This window comes from Mirounga leonina, unplaced genomic scaffold, assembly GCF_011800145.1.
Source record: "Mirounga leonina isolate KUSES-001 unplaced genomic scaffold, KU_Mleo_1.0 Mir_201, whole genome shotgun sequence".
Taxonomy (NCBI): domain Eukaryota; kingdom Metazoa; phylum Chordata; class Mammalia; order Carnivora; family Phocidae; genus Mirounga; species Mirounga leonina.
In genome coordinates, this window is record NW_023270504.1 from 715792 (window position 1) to 741150 (window position 25359).

Genomic DNA, 25359 nt, shown 5'->3' on the forward strand with positions numbered 1-25359 from the left:
GAGCCTTCTTCCTTTATGCTGGATTCGCTGGCGTGGGACTCCTTTTCATCTATGGCTGTCTTCCTGAGACCAAAGGGAAAAAATTAGAGGAAATTGAATCACTCTTTGATAACAGGTTATGTACATGTGGCGCTTCAGATTCTGATGAAGGGAGATATATTGAATATATTCGGGTGAAGGGAAGTAACTATCATCTTTCTGACAACGATGCTTCTGATGTGGAATAATTTTCAGCTGCTGATATATTTAGGTATTTAAACAAACCTGGGGGACAAAAGCAGCAATTGGTGACCTCAATGCCCTGCTTTTAATCTCGTTCTTTCCACAGTCTAGTTTTGAATGACCTCATCTTCTAGAATACTTGATTAGGAGGACGATACAACCATGATGACATTTTTTTTCACAAGCAGAAATGTAAAACAATATTTAGAGATTTTAAACTAATAATTATTGAACAAATGTATGTAATTCCTTCCTGAGGTAGTCTAAAATGAATATTGTATCCAGTGACTTCAGTGGTATTTTTTTCCTAAAACCATATATAATTATTAGAGTCAGTGCTAATCTAGCTTAATCGTATATGTAGGATATACTTATGAAGAAGGATTCTGGAATAAGATCCAAGGGTGTTTTCTGTCAAAACAAGGCCCATTGGCCCTAAATTTTCCTAAGGACAAGTAGCTTATCTGTGATCATCTATTAGAAAGTAAATTCTATTTAAGCTTTCAACAAATTCAAAAGTGCCTCCCACAGAGGCACGGTTGTCCTTATCTCCTTTGGATTCCACATTTTGGTCTCTCTCTCCAAATCAGATCTTTAGAGTTCTTCAGAAGCTGACTCTACACAGGACCTTTTGAACATTATGAAAAGCAGGTCTTTTAGGGTTTATTTTCATACATATTTTTTGCATTGGTGATAAGTATCCATTTGCACAGATAAGCTAGCAAGTTTTTTTGTTTTTTTTTTAATTTTTTTTTTATTAAGCTAGCAAGTTTTGATAAGTATATTTTATTGCTAGAAAGTAAGAAAGAAAACATTTTTATGGATCCCTGATTTGAGTTAGTTACTTAGGTATGCAACTGTAAACACAAAATAGCACCAGATCTTCAACGATATTTCAGGGTTTCTGTTCATACCAAAATCACCTTATACTCACCACGCCTTCACTCATAGCCTCTGGAGTCCTACTAATTTGTGCCTTCATTTGTTTTAATATAAATAGCTGCTAGCAGACTATTTTTCCCTTTCTTTTAATCAAATAATTCCTGAAACAAAAAAGAAAGAAAGAAAATCAGTGACAGATAATCCTGCTGTTACTGATGTTTTAAATAGTGAGACTTATTTTTTCCTTAGCTTTTTATTAACTCTTAAAAGTACTAGTCTTTTCTTACTTTAAGAACATAAACTCGTTTTTATTTTGCACACCCTTTTCTCATTTTCCTTGACAATTTATCAAAAAAAGATACAGATTTGTCTGTGGGTGTTTCCTTTTTCTCATACTTGGCTTGGATTTTTTTCCTTCTTGTCTAAAAATTGGGGTTTTCTATTGGAACAGATTAATGGTTCTAATATAGCATACATTTCTACAGTGTCTTCTCAAAGTGTTCATTGGTTTTTATGCTCGTTAATCAATGAACTCTAATTTTTACTCTTAGGAACTATACAGAATATACAAAATTACTTGCTAGTTCCAGTGAAAATATGAATGAATCGTCTGTGGCCAGATAGGAATATATAAGTTTGATGGATTTTAAGGTGCTCTTTGGAGTGAAAAGATGGCTATCTCTAAATTCAATGTGTGTTTCTGCCAGTCTCCAAGATGTTTTGTCCTTTGCTTGAAGTCTGGCTTATTCCTATCACTATTATCAAAACTGAGAATGTAGCCAAGGAGGTTTGTTCTCATAGCCACCGGGGGTATGATCAGTACTTGAACTGTCACTTTACTGGCCTAAAAATCCTTCAGCTAAAAAAAAAAAGTTTTCTCCTTTTGATCATTTCATACAATAAAAAAAATTGAGTTTTTTTCCCTGAATTAGGTGCTTTGACAATTGATTTCTAAGGGTATATTAATATTGATTTTTCCCCCAGAAAAGCAGATGTGACTTAATATGAGAAAATTATTGATATTTCTTATCCCATAAAAATTTCTTATCTGTGTAATACTTCACACAAGTGAAGTGGAAAATGAGCTATTATGTGGTAAAATCAGAATATGATGGGAAGAAAAAATATTTAGACCAATAAAGTGCTCTCTAAAAATGTATTTTTCTGATTTATCCAAATAATTGCCTCTATTCTTCCCTTTATTATATACATAGCCTTAACTCTATGCTTCTGTACTCAGCTGGGCTGAATGCACAGTAACTTTATTAAAGGAGCAACTGGACTTTTATTATTTCCTAAAGCAGAACATGGCCTGTTCTCCCTGACATAAGCAAACGGTATATTCAACTTTATATCCATAAATGCACAGAGTAACAGGGAAAATTAGCCACAGTTCTCCTCCCCTATTCTCCTCAACCTCTCCTTTAAAGGACTATTTGTTATTTATATAGTGATAAAGACAATATTCCTTATCTTTGAAGTACAAGACAGAGTGGCACAGTATAAAGATTATTTATAATTTTTTTAAAAACAACTACTTAAAAAGAAACCTTATACAATTAGAGTATTATTTTTAGATTTGGTGAACCTTTATAGTATATTTAAAAATTAAGCGTTTGAATTTTGCAGGTTTTTTTATATTATGTACCTTTTAAGTTCTCAGCATCTTTGGCTACCACTATCAACTGGAAAACATTCCATTTGACATATCATCAAATATATATTTTGTAGGACAATTTATATATGGTATGATTTGAACTACCATATTAAAACAGATTAAGCATCACGCTTTTAACTGAAATTAAGTTTTCCTTCTAAGCATGCTGCACATTCAATAGAGACATATTATGTTTTAGGAGCACATAGTAAAGAAAGTCATAACCCCTATTTGAGGCTTAGCTTGGTGGCTGATGAGATCTGCCATAGACTAAAGAGAATATAACCCTTTATCTGCATTTGAACACATAGGTCTGAATGTGATGTCAGATAAATTTTAAAGATTTGGTATTAATAGTTTTCTTCAATACAAACATTCCTAATAATTTTGACTGTTGCACCTTAGTCGTTAATTACCCAAAACATGATTTTTAATGTATTTGTAAAAGATCTAAATCAAAACTAAATTTAAACGGTAATACTTCCATATGCTGTCAAGTGCTTTTTCATAATTTTACCACTGAGCTAGATTTTAGTATATAAGAATCTAAATATTTTTTAAATTATTCACTCTAAAATGAGAATTCCATTAAAGCAAAAAACTTAGAAGTTGTTTACTATCATTTCAAAATCCATAATCTAGAGAAAGTGAACAGGAAAAATGTAAACTGACAATTTACCCTTTTGCTTTATATTGGAAAGTAAAATTGAAATGTATTGTAATCATAGATTCTAGGGGGAGGATATTCTAAAAAAACATTATATCTTATCTAAGAAAGTCACAACTTAATGACACTAATACAATTTAGAAATATTGTCATGCAATTAGGGCGAATGGAAGGATTGTTTTATCGGCACAGTAATTAAGAACAATTAATGAGATTTTTGTTATAATCAGTTTTGTTTTGTTTTGACCACTCTCCTGGTTATAAAATCTCAAATTATACTAAGCACCTTATAGCTTTCACTTATACAGCTTGTTGCAACAAGTTTTCAGTTTATATCTTTTTACTAACTGCAAATAAAACAATGACCTAGCAGGCCCATGGCAGAGAATTCATAACATGTGCTTTACAGCAAAATCTATTAAATAGTGGATGAAATGTATAGCTCACGTATAGCTGCTGCTTATGAAAAGACTTAGAATTCTTCTCTGGATTATTTTTAATGTCCTGTTTTCTGTCACTTTTCTTATCAATTTTCTTAGCCTCATGTACAGAAATGTTAAGCTAATTTGATGAAGTGATCAGGTGGTAGCAATGTATTAATTATCAGTACACTCAGTTCTTATGGGTGAGAAATGTTGTTTTCTGGAAATAGCAATCATTTTAAAATGCCAAATAGCTAACTGCTATCAACTCTTTTTACGTTATCTTTTAGGGAAATATTTGTATACCAATACTCATTGAAGAGCTCTTTTGTAAGAGTGTCAATGATGGTCAGAAGTACATGAGAGAATTTTATCCTCTTAATTTGCCTGTGAGTGTAAAATGGTGTAATTTCCTATAAATCTTTATATGTATAAAGCAGTCTTGCACTTGAGTGATTTGGTCTATGAAATGCTCAATAACTACTTTCATTTAGTAGTAATATTCATATATTTATTTCACAGTTCATGTGTTTGATTTTTGTCATGTCAGTATGAGAAAAAGGAATGCAGCTTACAAGTACTTAAACACCTATATTTTGTGAAGTTTTACAATTTTAGTAAAATTAACATCATTCCATCTCACTTGAAGGTTAAAAAAAAAATGAGACTTAACTCTAGCCAAAGTAGAACTTTATATTCTACATGTCCAAACTGGTTCCTAGCAGCTTTTGGACTGTATCTCATTTGATGTTATAGTATCTTTATTTGTAATAAATGTTCAAATTTCTATTTAGAAGCTCTAATGTACATCTAGATTAAAAGTTTTATGCTTTTAAAATATGTATTTCAAAATGTATATTTTAATTTGAGTGCATGGTATATAGTATTTAATATTTCCCATGTCTTGGAAAATTCAATATAAATATTTATTCTTACATGTGACATATGGGATCTCTCTTAAAAATTATGAATATGTATCATTTCCTTCAAAGTCATTCTAGCCTATAGCTGTATCAAAAGTATTGTATATTTTATGGAAATTTAGTGATGTATATGTAAATTTTTTAAGTTATTTTATTGAAGTTCAATCTTTACATAAAATTAAAATCTTTTTTTAAAAAAAGTGTCAGTGCCAGAACTGTAAATGAAAATAATCAAATAAAAGTTATGACAATTCATTAGTCATTTATCTCCTTTGCACTTTTGTATTTTCTCTAATTCTCTTCCTTTGATTTTAGGATCTAGGTTACCCAGGAAAGGCATCTACAAAATTAGTTATCTCGTTATCTCTATATATTTATGCAGTCCTCATTTTAATGATATTTTACCTCTTTTAATAATGGGTAAACTCAACTATTTTTTTTTTTTTTTAAAGATTTTAGTTATTTGACAGAGAGAGAGAGACACGGCAAGAGAGGGAACACAAGCAGGGAGAGTGGAAGAGGGAGAAGCAGGCTTCCCGCCGAGCAGGGAACCCGATAGCGGGGCTCGATCCCAGGACCCTGGGACCACGACCTGAGCTGAAGGCAGGCGCTTAACAACTGAGCCACCCAGGTGCCCCTCAACTATCTTTTAAAAATAAATATATAATACCCAAAAATTGTTCCAAGGAATTATTCTAAATAGTAAATATAAAACTTTGAAATGAAGTGCTTTAGGAACCCTTGAAATATTATTTCTGGTTGTTGTCAAAACAGGTGTGACAATGGGGCACCTGGGTGGCTCAGTCAGTTAAGTGTCTGCCTTTGGCTCAGGTCATGATCCCAGGGCGCTGGGATCGAGCCCAATATCGGGCTCCTTGCTCCGTGGGGAGCCTGCTTCTCCCTCTCCCTCTGCTGTCCTCCCCCTGCTTGTGCTCTCTAAAATAAATAAATAAATAGATAGATAGATAAATAATAAATAAATAAATAAATAATAAATAAATAAATAAATAAATAATACATACATACATACATACATACATACATACATACCAGGTGTGACATAAGCCATTATGTTGGGTTGACAAAAACTGTATTTGCTTTGTAAATAACACAAAATACCTGCTGGATGACCTGTTGACATTTCCTTTTGGAATTCTATTGCTCTCCATTGTCATTTTGTCCTAACTGTAGCTTTTATTAGCGAGAAATTATCTACTATTTGATCTGGGCAACTGTTAGACTTACCTCCATAGTTTGTTAGGGTGTGCCATCCTGAGCCCAAATGTAGAAACAGCCTGAGGAGATCCCATAAAGACACTAGATCCACTTGTCCAAAGGCTTACCATATGGGGGTCTCATGTCTAGGTGGTTTCCCCATGCACACAAAATTAAATTTTATTTTCTCCTGCTTAAAAGAAAAAAAAGTGGAGTTGCATTTAATCAAGGATTCTGATGCCAGCAACTAAGATAAAAATCCTACAGTCAGAATGACCCAAAGAAAATCCCATAAATTACGCATAAAGGGTCTACTCACCAGGACACCTAAATATTGCAGTACATATTTGCATCAGTGGTCAAAGTCCTCATTTAACTATCCAGTTCTGTGGGGTAAACATTGTAGTGCTTTTATGGGTACTAAACTTAAGTTCAGAACATTTTGATGACTTGCCCAAGATCACAAACTAGGAAGTAGTACAGAACTTCTCTCTGTGTGGACTACACCAATAGTCGTCTCTCCGTCATCATTTGGAATGTCTTCTGGTCAGACCTAGGCAGAAAGACTACAAAATAAACATTGTGGAATTCCTGTGTTAGTTATTACTTAAAAGGTATGCAGAGGAAGAATCAGACACCTCACTTTAACCTGGTCTATAGACACAAATTCTGAAGACCTTTGGAGCTTTTTCTCCAAATAGTACATTGTTTAAGGAATCAGAATGAATACAAATTGCCAGCTTTGAATCCCAGCTTTTCTACTTACTGCCTGGTAACCTAAATTACTGACTTACTCTTTGCCTCAATTCCTGTCTATAAAGTAGAGATGTTACTATCTACCTCATATATTTGTTATGGGGGTTGCATTAATCATCTAAAGCACTTAGAGCAATAGCACGTAGTAAGTGCTGGGTAACTGTTGGCTGTTCTCAGTGTCATCCTGCACATGCTAACCCTGATGCTAAGGTCGCACTGTCCAAAGCACAAGCAATGTGTTTATAAATTCCTTTCCTGAGAACAACTACTGGGGGCAGGAGCACACAGGCTTGACATATGTCATACAGGGTGTATGACGGCAGCAGCCAAGCTCCTGCTGACCAGAATGGTTTGCGCTGATATGGCTGACTAGCCTGATGTTCCTCTTCCCTTCTCCACCTCTTTCCCTTGAGCATCCTCCTGAATGGCACAGTTAATGAAAAGCACAACCTTCTCACAGTCTCCAGATTAACAGGATTTAGTACACAGTTTCTCTGTGTGTGATCTCTGAGTCAAGAAACAAAAATAATTTTAGAATATCTCTTGGTAACCTATCATTTAAATTCCTTTTAGCATTTAAAAAAATAATTTTCGAAATTCTCTCCAAATGCTCTAAAAAGGGGAAAAGGGGGGCAGCATCTGGGTGGCTCAGTCATTTGAACATCCAACTCTTGATTTTGGCTCAAGTCTTGATCTCATGGGTCGTATAAGATGGAGCCCACATCAGGCTCTGCACTCAGCTGGGAGTCTGCTTGAAGATTCCCTCCCTCCCCATACTCGTGTGCTCATGCGCTCTCTCTCAAATAAATCTTTAAAAAAAAATTCTCTCCAAATGAAAAATGACATTAACCCTTCACTAAGTGGCTATATTGAAATTAAGCTATTATAAATGCTATAAATTCAACATGAAACATTGATACTATTTTTACCTTTGATATTTCATACGCTTTTCCACCACATTTACAAAAACTGCATGATGAGCAGCCTGCAGAGCAAATTAATTTTTTACATGAAAGAAGATACTGACATGGTTCACTTCTAGCAAATGAGTACTAAACCCAAAACAGATTTGTTAGAACAGTGGTTCTCAAAGCATGGTCCTCAAACTAGAAGCCCTGGCATCATCTGTGAGTTGTTACAAATGCAAATCTATGGGCCTCACCTGACCTACTGAATCAGAATATCTGGGGATATAATCCAGGAAACTATATTTTTAATTGAAATATAATTGACATATAACACTGTATAAGGTATACAATGCATTGCTTTGATGCACATATTGCAAAATGTTTACCACCATAGTGTTAGCTAATACCTCTACCACATCACATAATTATCCTTTCTTTTTTGTGGTAACAATACGGTCTCTTAGCTACTCTAAAGTTTATTAATACAATACTATGGTCTATAATCTCTATGCTGTGCATTAGCTTTCCAGGACTTGTCTACTAGTTTCAAATCTGTACCCCTAAACAACATCTCCCCAATCCCCACACCCCACCCCCCAGTCTCTGGTAACCACCATTCTACTGTTTTCACAAGTTCAGCTTTTTTAGATCAGGGAACTGTATCTTAAACTCTCCAGATGATTCTTAAGCACACAATAGTTGAACCACTACACACAATTTTTTAAATCATCACATTAAAAAGGAATCCGCTGCATTTTCTTTCAAATGGTGAGCTCATCTAGTGAATAATAAACTAAGTGGATTTATATGCAAGTTACTTAGGGATTCATAAAGCTAAGTCATTTCCACCCAGAGGCTTAGCATGTGGTGTTACATCTGCCTGGCATGCTTGTTGCCCTATTCTTTGTGTCTCATTCCTTCTTGTCATTCAGGTTTCAGCTCAAAATCATCTCCTCTGAGAGCCTGTCTTGACTATTCAATTTAATCACTCCTTTCCTCCCCAATATCATGTAAACTTGTTTTATTTTCTTCCTAGTATTTATCACTATTTGAAAATTATTTTTTAGTTCTTATCTGTTTCTCCCATGAGAATATACACTGCATGAAAGCGGGGAATTTGCACTATTCACTACTGACTCTCCACCTCATACAGTGCCTAGCATATAGTATGTGCTCACTAAATATTTAAAGAATAAATGGATGCATGCATCTCAGGTGCTCCTGTGGCCTACAAAGGAGTAGTGGGAAGTTTTAACTGGGCTGGAAAAAAATGATTAAAATAATACCATATTACCAGGCCAATATCAGCATGTTTCATAAATCAATCTCTGTATAGCAAAGCTGTTTTAATCAAACAGCCAATTCCATATGCTATATGAAGACATGTATATTCACATAAACACATCTGGATGATAAGTTTGGTTTCTTATTCCTATTAGAGGAGGAGAATATCTAAATAGGATAGCAAGGTTGGGGTGAAATTTGCATCTTTTATAATATTCTATTTCTACATTTTTTTATAGAATAAAAACACACTTATATGCTATATACTTTATACACATTATTTTATCTTCAGGAAACCCTGTATCAAAAGTAGCATTATTACCCTTATTGTATGGATGAAGAAATAATTGAGTCACAGGAAGTAACTTAAGTAGAACAGAAAGGTCAGTTTGTGCCAAAGTCATTTTTAACAAGTACTAGTAATTTCCTTTTTTACAATGAACTTTATCATGGAAAATTTTATAACTGTCTCTACCTGAAAATATTTGTACTTTTTTTTCCTGCAGGGTCACTGGTTATGGACTTAGAAACTAAAACATAACTACTGGATAAAACTGACAATAACATTTAGAGGTAAATGTGAAAAGGTCGGAATTTAAAGTCTAAAATGATCAGTAATTTCCAAAATATGCCCAAATTTACAAATTAACCCACAGAATCCTAATAAGCTTCCTTGCTCTGAAGTCTGCTTTGTCTGAAATTAATTTAACTATTCCAACTTTCTTTTGATTAATGTTAGCATGGTATATCTTTCTCCATCCCTTTACTTTTAATCTGCATGTGCCTTTATATTGAAAGTGAGTTTCTTAAAGATAACATATGGTTGGGTCTTGTTTTTGATCCACTGACAATTTGTTTTTTATTGGTATATTTAGACCACTAACATTTAGGGTGATGAAATATCTACCCTATCTGTTACTGTTTTCTATTTGTTGTCTTTGTTCTCTATTCCTATTTTTGTTTTCTACTTTTTCCATTTTTTGTGGTTATCACTAAGCATATTATATGATTCCATTCCTCTTAGCATATCAACTATACTTTTTTCCCTTTTTTAGTGGTTGCCCTAGAGTCTGCAATGTACATATATAACTAATTCAAGACCACTTTCAAATAATAGTATACTCTTTCACAGAAGAGTCAGATATTCCTAATTCTGTCCCTTATGTCACTGGTGTCATTAATTTCACTTGTACATAAGCTATACATTGCACACACTGTTGCGTTTGCTATCATTTTAAACAAACTTATCTGTTCAATCAAGTAAGAATAGGAAAATAAAAGCTTTTCCTATACACTCATTTCTTCTCTAATGCTCTTCTTTTCTTTATGCAGATCCAAGTTTCTGACCTGTATCACTTTATCTCTGAAGAACTTTTCTTGTTTTAACATTGCTTGCACAGGTCTAACTGGCAACAAATTCCCTCAATTTTTGTCTGAGAAGAGTCTTTTATCACTTTAGAAGGATAATTTTGCAGGCTCCAGAATTCAAGGGTGGTGGGTTTTTTCTCTCAACATTTCAAATATTTCACTCCACTCTCTTGTTGCTTACTTGGGTTTTTAAGAAGTCAGATGTAATACCCATCTTTGCTCTTTAAGTAGGGTGTCTTTTTTTTCCTCCAGCTTCAAGATTTTTTCCATCTTTCATTTTCCACAGTTTGAATATGCCATGCCTGGGTGTAGTTGTGGGTTTTTTTGTTGTGGTGGTGGTTTTGGTTTTAGTGGGTTTTTTTGGCATTTATGTGACCTTCCTAGATCCTGGGTTTGTTATCGGACATCAATTTGGGGAAATTCTCAGTCCTTATGATTTGCAGTATTTCTTCTATTCCTCTTTCTTACCATTCTAGTATTCCCCTTATAACTTTTGTACTCATCCCACAGTTCTTGGATAGTCTATGCAATTTTTTAAAATCTTTTTTCTCTTTGCTTTTTAGTTTTAAGAGTTTCCACTGACATAGCAAGTTCAGAGATTATTTCCTGAGCTATGTCTGGTCTACTAATGAATCCATCAAAGGCATGTTTGTTACTGTTACAATGTTTATCTCTAGCATGTTTTATTCTTAGAATTTCCATCTCTCTGCTTACATTACCCATCTGCTCTTTCATGTTGCCTATTTTTTCCATTAGAGTCTTTTAAAAAAAATTATTTATTTATTTATTTATTTGACAGAGAGAGAGAGCACAAGCAGGGGAAGCAGCAGGCAGAGGGAGAGAGAGAAGCAGGCTCCGATGCGGGGCTCAATCCCAGGCCCTGGGATCATGACCTGAGCTGAAGGCAGACGAACCGACTGAGCCACCCAAGCACCCCCATTAGAATCTTTAATATATTGGTCATAGTTGTTTGAAGTCTCAATCTGATAATTTCAACATCCTTACTATATCTGAATCTGGTTCTGATGTTTGCTGTCTCCTCAAATTGTTTTTTTTTTTCCTTTTAGTATACTTTGTAATTTTTTGTTGAAACCTGGACATGATATAGTAGGTAAAAGGTAAATAGGCCAATAAATAGGCCTTTAGTGATGTAGTGGTAAGGTGTGGGAGAAGAGGAATTGTTCCATAATCCTATCAGTAGATCTAAGTCTTAATGAGCCTGTGCCCCTGGGATATAAACTTCACAAAAAACTTTCAGTTTTTTCTTCCCCTTTGGTGGGCCAGGATGGCTAGAAGGAGCTGGAGTTAGGTAGTTCCTTTCCCCCAGGTCAATTAGACTCTGATAAAGCCCAACCAAGTTAGGCTCTGGTAACATACTTTCTCTTGAGGGCAGGCCTTGTTAAGAATAGTTTGTGGGACACCTGGGTAGCTCAGTCAGTTGGGCGTCTGTCTTCGGCTCAGGTCATGATCCCAGGCTCCTAGGATCAAGTCCTGCATTGGGCTCCTTGCTCAGCAGGGATCCCGCCTCTCCCTCTGCCTGCTGCTTCTCCTGCTTGTGCTCTGTCTCTCTCCCTCTCTCTGATAAATAAATCTTAAAAAAAAAAAAAGAATAGCTTGCTATGGCCTATTTACAATTGATTCCTTTTCCCCTCCTCCTGCCAGGCGCCTCAGAGAATTTTTCTCCAATCTTCACTGTTAGAACCTGGTAGAGCTCTTAGAAATAAAACTCAAAAAAGTGTAAGGAAGCCTCACTATGACTACACCCTTCTGAAATTTTTGGCTCTCAGACTTGTCTACATTGAGCCTCCAGCAATCCATCAATTAGTTTAGGTTTCCTACCTTGACACTGGTTCCCATAAATGTTTCTGCTCTTGACTTTCTGCTTAGGCAAGTTGTGATTCTCCATGTCTTCTCCAATTGTGGGGGCAGTGATTTGCCCTGTGACCGCACTTTTCAAGAGTTGTTTATTTTCAATTTGTTCACCTTTTTACTTGTCAGGATGGAGTATGACCTTCCAAGCCCCTTACATACAGGACTGGAAACCTAGTAAGCTTCCTCAACTTCGTAAAATACAATTTTAAAAACTCCAGATGAGGTAGACACAATACCTTTCTATGTGCTTTAAGAAGCCCTTTTCCTACCAGAAGGAATAACTGGGCAAGTGACCAGAAGACACTGAAGTCTTGTCAGAGGTGTTCACCACGAGCAAGTCCCAGAGCTCCAAGGCAGCTGTACCTTTAGAAACCAAAAATAAACAAATTACCCTTATTTCTAAGGTTTAATCAGAAGTCTCAAGGAACCTACAAGTGCCAACAGGAAAGCCTTCAAGTTGCTAGACAGTAGAGTTCATTTATCAACATACTTAATAAACATAACATGTATAACTGGCAGTTACATGACCTCTTCCTCCCTCCATAAATGGGGGGGGAAAGGTGTTTAACTGTAGAGAGGAACCTGACAAACTGGCCTTTCTAAAAAAGGCATCCAGACTTCTGGGGAAGATGGTCGAATAGGAGGATCCTAAGCTCACCTCATCCCACAGATACAACCAGATAACACTCACATCAGTGTAAATATCCCAGAAAACAACATGAAGACTGACAGAACTCTCCACAACTAAATAAAGAGAAGAGGCCACATCAAAGAGGGTAGTAAGGACAAAGATACAGTCCAGAGCTAAAGGGAACCTCCACACTGTCCAATGGAGGGAGGGACACCACAGGTGCAGAAGGAGTGAAACAGACTCACATCAGGGATTCCACAGGGGAAAGAAGAATCCCCATAACATTTGGCTCGAAAACCAGAGGGGCTGAAGAGTGAGTTCTTAAAACCAGCAGGACTTAAAACCTGGAACTTTAAAAATCAGTGGGCTCAGCTCAGGGAGAGCTGGGAGGGCAAGAGGAAACTGAGTCCCTGTTCTTAAGGAGACAGTACAACAACAGCCCCACAGAGATACGGCATAGAAGCAGCAGCTTGAAAATCCCCTGGGGTATACAGGACGGAGATCTGTTTGCTAATTTCAGAGCACGCACTGTAGGTGCAGGGATCCTTGGGAGACTTGGAAGCAGGGGGAGGGAGAACAGACAACAAATGAGCCACTTCCCTCCCCTGCCTCCCACCCTACCAACACTAACTAACTAACTTGGTAAAAATGAGCCCCACCCTGCATTCTCCTGCAGACATGCCCCCTCCAGATCTCCTTCCACAGCAGACCAGCATAAACCTTGCTGACAGCTTGTGTGGATCCGCCCCCTTTAATACACTCTTGGCCTGATCCACCTAAAGCAATGCCACAAGCCTGGCAGTGTGCGAGCAGCCCCAACAGGGGCCAGTACCACTCCAGAGTGACTCCTGCCCCAGAGAGAGGGAAGGAGAACTACACACACCAGTCAGACTGTGGCTCCAGCAGAGCTGGGGGCAGACAACTAGTCTGACTACAAGCTCAAGCCACCAACAAAAGCCTCTCAGGGGACAAAACAGAAAGAGCCCTGCAGTTCGGTGCTACTGCATCCATGGCAAACACCTGGTCTGACACAACTCAAGCCCAAGGGGGCCCAGACTGGCCCACTAACAGCACAGGAACCAAACACTTCCCACAATAAGCAAAGAGAGCAGCTACAGATGACTCAACTGAAGGCAACATCAGCTCAGCCACAACAGCAGGGCACGCACAACACATATGGGAGACACCCCTGAGGTGCCAGGTTCTAATGAACCGGAGACACTGCATGACAGGGCAGTACAAGACCTCTTCATAAGGCCACTACTTTCAAGAGCAGGAGACATAGCTGACTTTCCTAAAACACAGAAACAGACAAGGATACTTAGATAAAATGAGGAGACACAGCAATATGTCCCAAATGAAAGAAGAGGACAAAAGCACAGCAAGACACCTAAACAAAACATAGGTAAATAATATGCCTGATAGAGTATTTAAAATAATGATCATAAAGATACTCACTGGACTTGAGATGAGCAGAGGACATCAGTGAGACTCTTTACAACAAGACAGAAAACAAAAAAGAAACAATCAGAGATGAAGAAATCAACAAATGAAATTAAAAATACACTAAAGAGGAATAGACTTGAGAAAGTAGAAAAACAGATCAGCGACCTGGAGGGCAGACTAATGAAAGCAACCCAACTGAATAGGTGAGAGGGAAAAAAATGATACAAAATGAAAACAGACTTAGGGAACTCAGAGACACGATCAAGCATAATAACATTCTCATTACAGGGATGTCAGAAGGAGAAAAGAGAGAAAAGGGGGAAGAAAATTTATTTGAAGAAATAGCTGAAAACTTCCCAAATCTGGGGAAGGAAACAGAAATCCAGATCCAGGAGGCACAGAGAGTCCCCAACAAAACCAACACAAGGAGGTCCACACCAAGACACACAGTAATTAAAATGGTAAAAAGTAGTGATAAAGAATTTTAAAAGCAGAGAAAATAGTTGCTTGCAAGGGAAATCCCATAAAGTTATCAGCTAATATTTCAGCAGAAACTTCACAGGCCTGAAGGCAATAGCATGATATATTCAAAGTGCTAAAAGAAAAAAACACTCCAGGGCCCCTGGGTGGCTCAGATGGTTAAGCGTCTGCCTTCGGCTCAGGTCATGATCCCAGGGTGCTGGGATCGAGTCCCACATCGGGCTCCCTGCTCCTTGGGAGCCTGCTTCTCCCTCTGCCTCTCTCTCTCTCTCTCTGTCTCTCATGTATAAATAAATAAAATCTTTAGAAAAAAAAAAAAAAAGAAAAAAACTCCAATCAAAAGACATAGGGTGATGGAATGGATAAAAAAGCAAGACCCATCTACATGCTGCCTACAAAAGTCTCCTTTTAGACCTAGAAACATATGCAGATTGAAAGTGAAGGAATGGAGAAGAATTTAACATGCAAACAGATGTGAAAAAGGACCAAGTAGCAATACTTATACCAGATAAAAAAGACTTTAAACCAAAGACTGTAACAATAAGATACAAAGAAGGACAGGGGATAGTCCAACAAGAAGATATAACAATTATAAATATTTATGCACCAAACATGGGAGCACCCAAATACATAAAGCAGTTAATAACAAACAAAAGGGAAGTAACTGATAGTAATACAATAATAGGAGGGACTTTAACACCCCACTTACATCAATGGAAAGATCATCTAAATGGAAATACAAGGAAACAGTGGCTTTGAATGACACACTGGAACAGATGTATCTAACATATATTCAGGACATTCCATCCTAAGACAGCAGAATATATATTCTTTTCAAGTGCACATGGAACATTCTCCTTAAGAGATCCCATATTAGGCCACAAATGAAGTCTCAACAAATTCAAAGAGATCGAAATCATACCATGCATCTTATCTAACCACAACACTATGAAAATAAAAATCAACCACAACAAAAAATCATGGAGGTTAAATAACATGCTACTAAACAATGAATGGATTAACCAAAAAATCAGGAGATCAAAAAAATATATGGAGACAAATGAAAATGAAAAAACAACAGTCCAAATCTTTGGGATGCAGCAAAAGCTGTATGAAGGAAGTTTATAGCAGTACAGGTGACTTCAAGAAGAAAAATCTCCAAGAACCTAACCATATCCCTAAAGGAGTTAGAAAAAGAACAAAAAAGCCAAAACCAGTAGAAGGAAGGCAAAAATAAAGATTAGAGCAGAAATAAAACAGATACTTAAAAAACAATAAAACAGATCAATGAAACCAGGAGGGTTTAAAATAAAATAAATATTTTATTTATGTATTTGTCAGAGAGTGAGCAAGAGCACGTGCATGCATAAGCAAGGGAAGCGGCAGGCAAAGGGAGAAGCAGGCTCCCCACTGAGCAAGGAGCCCAATGTATGACTCGATCCCAGGACCCTGGGATCATGACCTGAGCCAAAGGCAGACACTTAAATGACTGAGCCACCGAGGCATCCCAATCTATTGCATTTCTATACACTAATAATGAAGCAGCTGAAAGAGAAATGAAGAAAACAATCCCACTTACAGTTGCACCAAAAATAATAAAACACCAAGGAATAAACTTAACTCAAGGGGTGAAAGACCTGTACTCTGAAAACTATAAAACCAAAGAAACTGAAGACAATACAAACATGGAAAGATACTCCACACTCATGGATTAGAAGAACAAAAATTGTTAAAATGTCCATACTACCCAAAGCAATCTACAGATTTAATGCAATTCCTATCAAAATACCAACAGCATTTTTCATAGAACTAGAACCAACAATCCTAAAATTTGTATAGAACCACAGAAAACCCCAAATAGCCAAAGCAGTCTTGAAAAAGAAAAATACAACTGGAGGTATCACAATTCCAGATTTCAAGTTATCCTACAAAGCTGTAGTAATCCAAAGAGAGTATGGTAGTGGCACAAAAACAGACACATAAGTCAATGAAACAGGATAAAGAACCCAGAAACAAACCCATACCGATAAGGTCAATTAATCTTCCACAAAGGAAGGAAGAATATGCAATAGAAAAAAAAAAATCTTTCTTCAAAAAATGATGTTCAACTGGACAGCTAAATGCAAAAAGAATGAAACTGGACCACTTTCTTACACCATATACAAATATAAATTCAAAATAGATTAAAGACCTGAATGTGAGACCTGAAACCATAAAAATCGTAGAAGAAAGAACAGGTAGTAATCTCTATGACACTGGCCAAAGCAACATTTTTCTAGATATATCTCCTGAGGCAAGGGAAACAAAAGCAAAATAAACTATTGGGATTTAATCAAAATAAAAAGGTTCTGCACAACAAAGGAATCAATTTAAAAAACTAACAATCTACTGAATGGGAGAAGACATCTGCAATGACAAATCCAATAAAGGGTTGGTATCCAAAATACATAAAGAACTTATACAACTCAACACCAGAAAAACCAAATAATACAATTAAAATTGGGCAGAAGACATAAACAGGCATTTCTCCAAAGAAGACATACAGATGGCCAACAGACACATGAAAAGATGCTCAACATCATTCATCATCAGGGAAATGCAAATCAAAATCACAATAAGGCATCACCTCACACCTGTCAGAATGGCTAAAATAAAAAACACAAAAAACAACAAGTGTTGGCAAGGATGTGGAGAAAAGAACCTACCCTGTGGGTAGGAATGCAAACTGGTGTCGCCACTGTGGAAAACAGTATGGAGGTTCCTCAAAAAAAACCCTAAAAATAGAATTATCATATGATCCAGTTATTGCACCACTAGGTACTTACCCAAAAAATATAAAACACTAATTCAAAAAGATATATACACCCCTATATTTGTTACAGCATTATTTATAAGAGCCAAATTATGGAAGCAGCCCAAGGGTCCCAAGTATCCATAGATGAATGGATAAAGAAGTGGTATATACATATAATGGAATATTATTCAGCCATTAAAAAAGAATGAAATCTTGCCATTTGCAAAACATGGACAGACTTAAAGGGTATAATGCTAAGTGCAGTATATCAGTCAGGAAAAGACAAATATCATATGATTTCACTCATATGTGGAATTTAAGAAATAACAGCAAGACAAACCAAAAAACAAACTCAACTATAGAGAACAAACCGATAGTTACCAAAGGGGAGGTGGGGGAAAGGCGAAATAGGTAAAGGGAATTAAGTGTATGTTTATCTTGATGAGCACTGGGTAATGTATAGAATTGTTGAATTATCTATATTGTATTCCTGAAACTAATGTAACACTGTATGTTAACCATACTGGAATAAAAATTTTTTAAGTAAAATTTTAAAAAGCAATATGCCACATCTCAAAAATAGTTTATAGTAACATAACCTTGCTATCATCAATAAGCAATTATAAAATATGCACTGTATACAAATAAATTAACTAACCTATTAATTTAATTATCAAGCTAGCTCAAATCAGAAAACATTAGGGGCACCTGGGTGGTTCAGTTCATTGTCGGACTCTTGATTTCAGCTCAGGTCATGATCTCAGGGTCATGGGATCGAGCCCCACGTCAGGCTACAATCAGTGTAGAGTCTGCTTGTCCCTCTCCCTCTGCTCCCCTCCCCCACACTCTCTCAAATAAAATCTTAAAAACAGAAAAAGAAAACAATAATCACTGTACTGTCTGCCACCTCTATATCCAGCCATATCCCAAGCCCTGTTAAATTAATCATGTAATAAAATTCTAGCCTCAGTAATACTGATTCTCCTCAGCAAAAAACACTCTCATCATATTCCCTGGTAAGATGATGACCAGGCTACTTGAATTCTACTGATATGCTTGGATGTCCCCAGGATTATGGTACGTCCTATGTAAGCTAAGGACATCAACCCATGAGAATTTCAAAGTCCATTTAGAATACAGAATAAGAGAGATTTAAATTTAATAAAAACTCTAAAGGCATAAGAAAATATTTTTTCCAGAGATATAGAAATGTTAAGAAAACCTGAAATCCTTTCTATAAATTAAAGATATATTTAAGAATTTAAAGGAATACTTTTGTTCATGAAATGACTACTCAAACTCAAGATACACTAGTTTTAAAAATACAGTTTATTCAGATAACACAAATTAGACTTCCTTCATGTGGCTTTCATTTCATTACCAAAAAATAGCTGAATTTTAAACATTATCTCTTAGTTTTGGGGAAGCAAGAAAAAAGTTGAGAAAATATAATCTAAAAAAAATCAGGCAAATTATATTTTCTGAGCAAACACAGTTGCTTGGACTCTAAATCTCACATTCTTTCTTCCTCACTATATTATTTTTTTTAATTTATTTTTTTTAAAGATTTTATCTATTCGAGACACAGAGATACAGAGAGAGAGAGAGAGAGCATGAGCAGTGGGAGAGGCAGAGGGAGAGGAAGAAGCAGACTCCCCGCTGAGTCAGGAGCCCGATGTGGGGCCCGATGTGGGGCCGGATCCCAGGACCCTGGGATCATGACCTGAGCCGAAGGCAGACGCTTAACCATCTGAGCCACCTAGGCACCCCCTCTTCCTCACTATATTATTTAACTATAGAAAGCAAGGGCCTCACTGATTGCCTCTGGTGATTCTTATTTCTGACCACAAATTATCCTTGTAAGTGATACCAAGATATAAACTGAAGAAAACCTTAATATCACTTTTACTTAGCAAAGTGCCCCCCCCCCAAATCAAAACATATAAGCAAAGATATTAAAAAATTACAACACGCTGTTTCTGTGAAACTGGATACACGCTGTTTCCTATTAATTTGATACAAACTTTTTGGAAAGCAACATAATCCGTGCATATTATAAATCCAAACTCCATGTTTGCCACAAGAAATTTGCCATAGGAATTCACCCCAGAAAATAAAACTGGCTTGCTAAAAAAATTTCCAGAAGTATGTATACCGTACAAATGGTATTGAGAGTTTGGTAATTAAAACATTCTTCCCTACATGCACTTTTTTTCTTTTTTTTTATTATGTTAGTCACCATACATTATTAGTTTTTGATGTAGTGTTCCATAATTCATTGTTTGCATATAATACCCAGTACTCCATTCAATACATGCCCTCCTTAATACCCATCACCAGGCTAACCCATCCCCCCCCTCCCCTCTAGAACCCTCAGTTTGTTTTTCAGAGTCCATAGTCTCTCATGGTTTGTCTCCCCCTCTGACTTCCCCCCCTTCATTTTTCCCTTCCTACTATCTTTTTTTTTTTTTTAACATATAATGTATTATTTGTTTCAGGGGTACAGGTCTGTGATTCATCTGTCTTACACAATTCACAGTGCTCACCATAGCACATACCCTCCCCAATGTCTAAAACCCAGCCACCCCAACCCTCCCACCTCTGTGCACTTTTACTTATTAACTAAGCTACATCAGCTAATTATTGCTATGTAAAATACAACCCAAAATGCAGGGGTTTCACATCCACAAGTATTTATTTAGCTCATAATTTGGTGGGCTGACAATTCAGACTGTGCCCAGATGGGTGGTTACTGGGTTATTGCTGAGCTCACTAATGCATGAGGTCAGCTACTGGGTGGGTGAGGTGATAGCTGTCCAAGAGGGCCTCAGCTGGGATGGCTCATCGCTCTTCTATGTGGTCTCTCATCCTTCAGCTGGCTTGCCCAGAATTTTCCAACACAGCTGAGCATCCTTTTAAGAAAGCATAAGTATGCAAGCCCTCTTGAGTCTAGGCTCAGAACTGACACAAAGTCACATCTGCTAGATTTTATAGGCAAAATCAACTTACGACACCTACCCAAATTACAAGGATAGAGAAATAGATTCCACCTCTTAACTGAAGAACATGCAACATTATAATGTACCAGTTGTGACTGTAGGGAGGGATAGAGAATCATGACCATTTTTGCAATCTTCAGTATTTCATTTGGTTTCTACCCCTCTTATATCCATTCTGCTCAAAAATGAAGACAGCATTTATTTCCCAGTGACTTGTAATATTTGTAAGTATACCTGCCAGAAAGCCTTACCTGAGCATCCTAGCCAAAAGTGATATATTTTAACTCTCTTTCTATAAATAATTCAATCATGATATTCTGTATTCTCTTTATGGTAGTTCCTACTAAACCATGAGATTTATGTGACTAGGGATCAATCTATCTTGTTTTCTTCTGGTCATTGCTTTCACAGTGCCTACACTGAGTACACATGAATGAACAAAGGAATTAATCCTGTATTAAATGAAAAACTCACTGGGAAAAGGGCTATCTCAATTAATTTGTATCTCCCATAACCTCTAGGTTTTTGCACATACATATTTAAGTCCTCTAAAAATAATTAACTACATTTTTATATGAAGAGCAAAAGGAGGACTTAGAGGTTAAGAATTCTGGAAAATATATATACTTTCTTTACCTTGCAGGATTTTTTAATGTGTTAAGGCTGCATGTTCAAAAATATGTGTAGCCATCCCAGTGACATTTGAAACTTAACTAGATGTCTGGAAATGTTGTATGGAACAGGCTGTAAACACTGACCTCACCACATTGCAAAGGAGAAAAAAAAGATAAATATGACCTTATAGCTATAAAAAACAACATGTTATAGTGATTCTACAATAGCACCCCTACCCCAAACCCACAGTTAGTTGTAAACAGCTCTGCAACTCTGGGTCTCAGTTCCACATCATTATTTCATCAGCCATTTCATTTACAATGGTCATCTTTTTATTTCACGTTATAAAAACATGAAGGTTAATGCCACTAAAGAACATTTAATAATCACGGTTTAATAGAATCTGTTGGCTTTAAACAGTCTAGTTTCTTTCTGCTACTTATGAGTTCCAATATCACAGAATTTGGAGGAACTCAATATTTTCTCTCTTAGGCTACAAATGCTCACTTCAATCAATAATATTATGGGGTGATTAGCCAAAGATGACATATGCTGTGTAGAACACATACTGGTTATTGTTATTAATGGTAATAAGCTGAGAAGGAAGTAGGCCTGGTGTGATAGCAAAGAAGGAATTTTGGGCTAAATAAGGCCTTGAATTAGTTAGATGGCTTGTGAAACGCTACAGAGCCTAATTCCTGTTCGAGCCATATGAGATGGTAAATAAAAATAAGTCTAGGCCATCTTAAAAACATCCCCATTTCTGTCATTCCAGTGACTGCAGAGTGACCAAATCTACCCAAGAGAAGTGTCTCATTCCTTCAACAAAAATTTAATAAGTACCTATTGTAAGATACACTTTATTCTAGGCATTGTATACAACATGGCAAAAACTATTCTACATTTTACAGTGAAATTCAGAAAAGATTTCTAGATTAAGAAATAAACTGAAATATGTTACCTTCATGGGTATTGAACAAAGAAGTCATTACTTAGAGCCATTATGAAGTAATTTGGAAAATGCCACTTAGCAATTTTTGGGAGGGGTGTCACATCATATAAAGTCAGATGAAGTAATTTCCAAGTAAAAACAGATATGGAAAATCATGATCCTTGGATCTGATCTTACATAAAATGAAGTAGTGCCCCATTATCAACTATTAAAGACAGACTGGAATTAACTAATATCAAACATAATAAAGTTTCAGTATGCAGTAGACCCTTGAACAACACAAGGTTTGAACTGCAGGGGTCCACTATACTTGGATTTTTTATAGTACTATTAATGTATTTTCCTCTTCCTTATGATTTTCTTAATAACATTTTTTCTCTAGCTTACTTAAGAATACAGTATATAATGCATATAACATACAAAAAATGTGTTAATTGACTATTCATGTTATCAGTAAGGCCGCAATAGTAGGCTCTTAGTAATTAAGTTTTTAGGGGAGTCAAAAGTTATATGTGGCTTTTTGACTAAACGAGGATTGGCACCACTAACACCTGTGTTGTTCAAGAGTCAACTGCAATTAAGTTATGACAGGAAAAAGATATCTTTGCACTTCATTGTACTTTGATTTTTCAAATGTTGCTAAATTCTCTTTTGGTCTACCTTGTTAATCACTCTCAATTTTTATATTTCACCTTTTCTCTAACTCATAAATTACATTTCAATAAAAATCCTTAAAGCAACAAATAAGAGGCAAATATGGTTCACATACAACATATTCAATGACACCAAAGTATTAGTGAGAACCAAATAATTTGGCTGAGAACCCAATGACCAATAGCAGCCAAAAGAGTTAACTATTATGCCAATATGCAACAGAAAACTAGACTTTGCCATGTGAGCAAATGATTTCACCCTAAGAGGAAAAAAAAAAAGTACTGGTATATGAGCGAGGTTTAAAATGTCTAATTCTAAAACTGAAATCTAACATCAGAAAGAACTGTCATTAGTCTTACCCATTCATTCTTACAGGTTCTATTTTTTCAAGCATGGAAATAGTTCAATGGCTTCAGTGAATATTAGGTTTTACATATTTTCTATTAAAAAAAAAAGCAGAGTTATTCTCCATATTACTGAAATAGGTCTTGGTTCTGATTTTTTGTGTGTACATAATTATATTTTTAAATGGTAGATTCTTTCCATGGACCCCCAAAAATGCACTACAGGATGGAATGTAGCAACATACAAATCAGAGGCAAATAGGACATCAGTTCTGGAGTAGGCAAGGCTAAATTGCAAACCAAATAAAGGGTGTGGGCAAAGTTCATGATCAACAACTAGAAACCTATGTTAACATCAAAATGAGGTAAAGCATAGTCATTAAGCATAGGCTTTAGAGTTAGATGATTTGAATCTTGTCTCTACCACTGACTGGATGACCTGGGAAAGTCACTTCACAAATTTAAAGTTCAATTTCCTTATCTATAAAATGGGGATAATCTTCATAATGTTGTTGTGAGGATTAAAAAAGGTAGTGTATATAAATTACTTCAGTGTCTTTCACATAGGTAAGGTCAATCCACAAATGATTGCTAATTGTTTTATATAAATGTACTAGGCACTATTTCCAAGGGATACACTGGCTCTTGAGCTATAAAATTTATATATAGGTTAGTACATTTTAGTAGTTATTATCATTATCAGGTCATAAGGCAAAAGTTAGGTTAAGGAATAAAAACCAAGATGAAGTGAAAGAGATATAAAAGTTATGAACTAGAGCCGAAGTCAGAAAGTAAGGTAAACAAAGCAACAAGAACAAAGGTTTAAAGGAGAAATGTGAGGTGATAACAGCTATAATGCTAGAATGAGAGCTAGCTACATGTGGTCTGGTTCTGCTTCAATCCATTTTACAGAACCAACTGGATTTACTGAGTGCCCGTTGTATGAAAAGCACTATTTTAGGACATATACATTTAAAAAATATATTGCAAAACAGGGTTCTAGCTCTCATCAGTAAATGTAGCAGTGAGGAGAGTAAGACCTGTAAACATGAACTATCTGTTACCTAATGCTATGTAACAAATCACCTCCAAATTTTTATTAGCTTGAAACAACATACTTTGATCACAAATATGCAGCATAAGCATGGCTAGCAGGGACGGCTTATCTCTATACACTCTTGGCTGGGGCTGCTTAAAAGCAGAGGGATAGTTCATTTGCTCACACATCTGGTGTCCAGGCTGAGAAGACCCAAAAGACTGGGGCTCCTCAGGCAGCTTACTCTATATGGTCTTTCCACATGGTCTCTCCAGCATGGAGGTTTAGTAGCAGCCAGACTTCTTAAATAGCAGTTCAGGGCAGTAGAGGTATGTGTCCTGAAAGAGGGAAAAAAGAGAGCACCAGCTGGAAACTATATTACTTTTTGTGATATAATCCTGGAAGTCATGCAGCATCACTTCTATCTCATTGTTTGTTAGAAATAAGTCATCAAGGCTCACTCATATTAAGAGGAGAGTAATAAGACCCCACTGTTTGTGGAAGGGGAGTCAAAGTGCAAACATATCCTCTGGCCTTGAATTACTTATATTCTTTCTGCATGCAAATTATAGACTCCACATCCCAAGACAACCCTCCCCCCAGGCAAAAGTCTCACCTGTTATGGCACCAGACATAAGTTCAAAGTCCAGAATCTCATCCAAGTGTGTATGACACTCTCCAGATACTATTTATCAAGCACAGCTCCCCAAGTATAACTATTCTCAATCTGAAGACCTGGGAAACTACAGAGATAAGTTATATATCCTCTGCACATCAAAATACAATGGTATAAGAGGCATAAGGTAATTTTTATAGACTTTTCTATTGAAAAGGGGTGAAATAGAGGTAACAAGAGTTACCAGCCAGTAACAATTCTGAAATCCAGTCAGGCATATACTGATAGTCCCTTGATGCAGCACAGCATGTCTATATATCTTAACTCTACCCTCTGAGATCATGGTTCAACCCCCTTCATCATCATTTTCCATAAAAAAACTGCTTATGTTTGCAGCTAAGTAGTTTCATCAGCCTACTTCCTACAAGTAGTACTTTGGAAGTCCAGATGCGTCTTTTACGTTGTACTGTCTCTGTCCCTTTTAGTCCAAGCAGGCAGTGTTTCTGCAAGTACACTTCTCTTAAAACTTTGCAGGTCTCTTAGGGGTGTCTGGGTGACACAGTTAAGCATCCAACTCTTGGTTTCAGCTCAGGTCATGATCTCAGGGTCATGGGAT

At 36.4% G+C, this 25359-nt stretch overlaps 1 protein-coding gene and 1 long non-coding RNA gene across 2 annotated transcripts in view; one reads left to right on the forward strand and one right to left on the reverse strand.

Moving 5' to 3' along the window:
* The window catches only part of SLC2A13 (solute carrier family 2 member 13), a 359809-nt gene extending 354770 nt beyond the window's left edge, over window positions 1-5039 (forward strand). Inside the window, exon 10 of the mRNA XM_035027907.1 lies at window positions 1-5039. Within this exon, the coding sequence (XP_034883798.1) occupies window positions 1-227 (227 nt within the window). The 3' untranslated portion in view covers window positions 228-5039.
* On the reverse strand, window positions 1179-25056 carry LOC118025509. Its single transcript, XR_004683329.1, has 6 exons — window positions 24744-25056; window positions 24372-24465; window positions 12413-12539; window positions 6308-6554; window positions 6019-6178; window positions 1179-1265 (listed from the first exon to the last, which is right to left on the reverse strand). It is a non-coding gene; the product is annotated as an uncharacterized LOC118025509 (long non-coding RNA).
* Window positions 25057-25359: the final 303 nt, after the last annotated feature.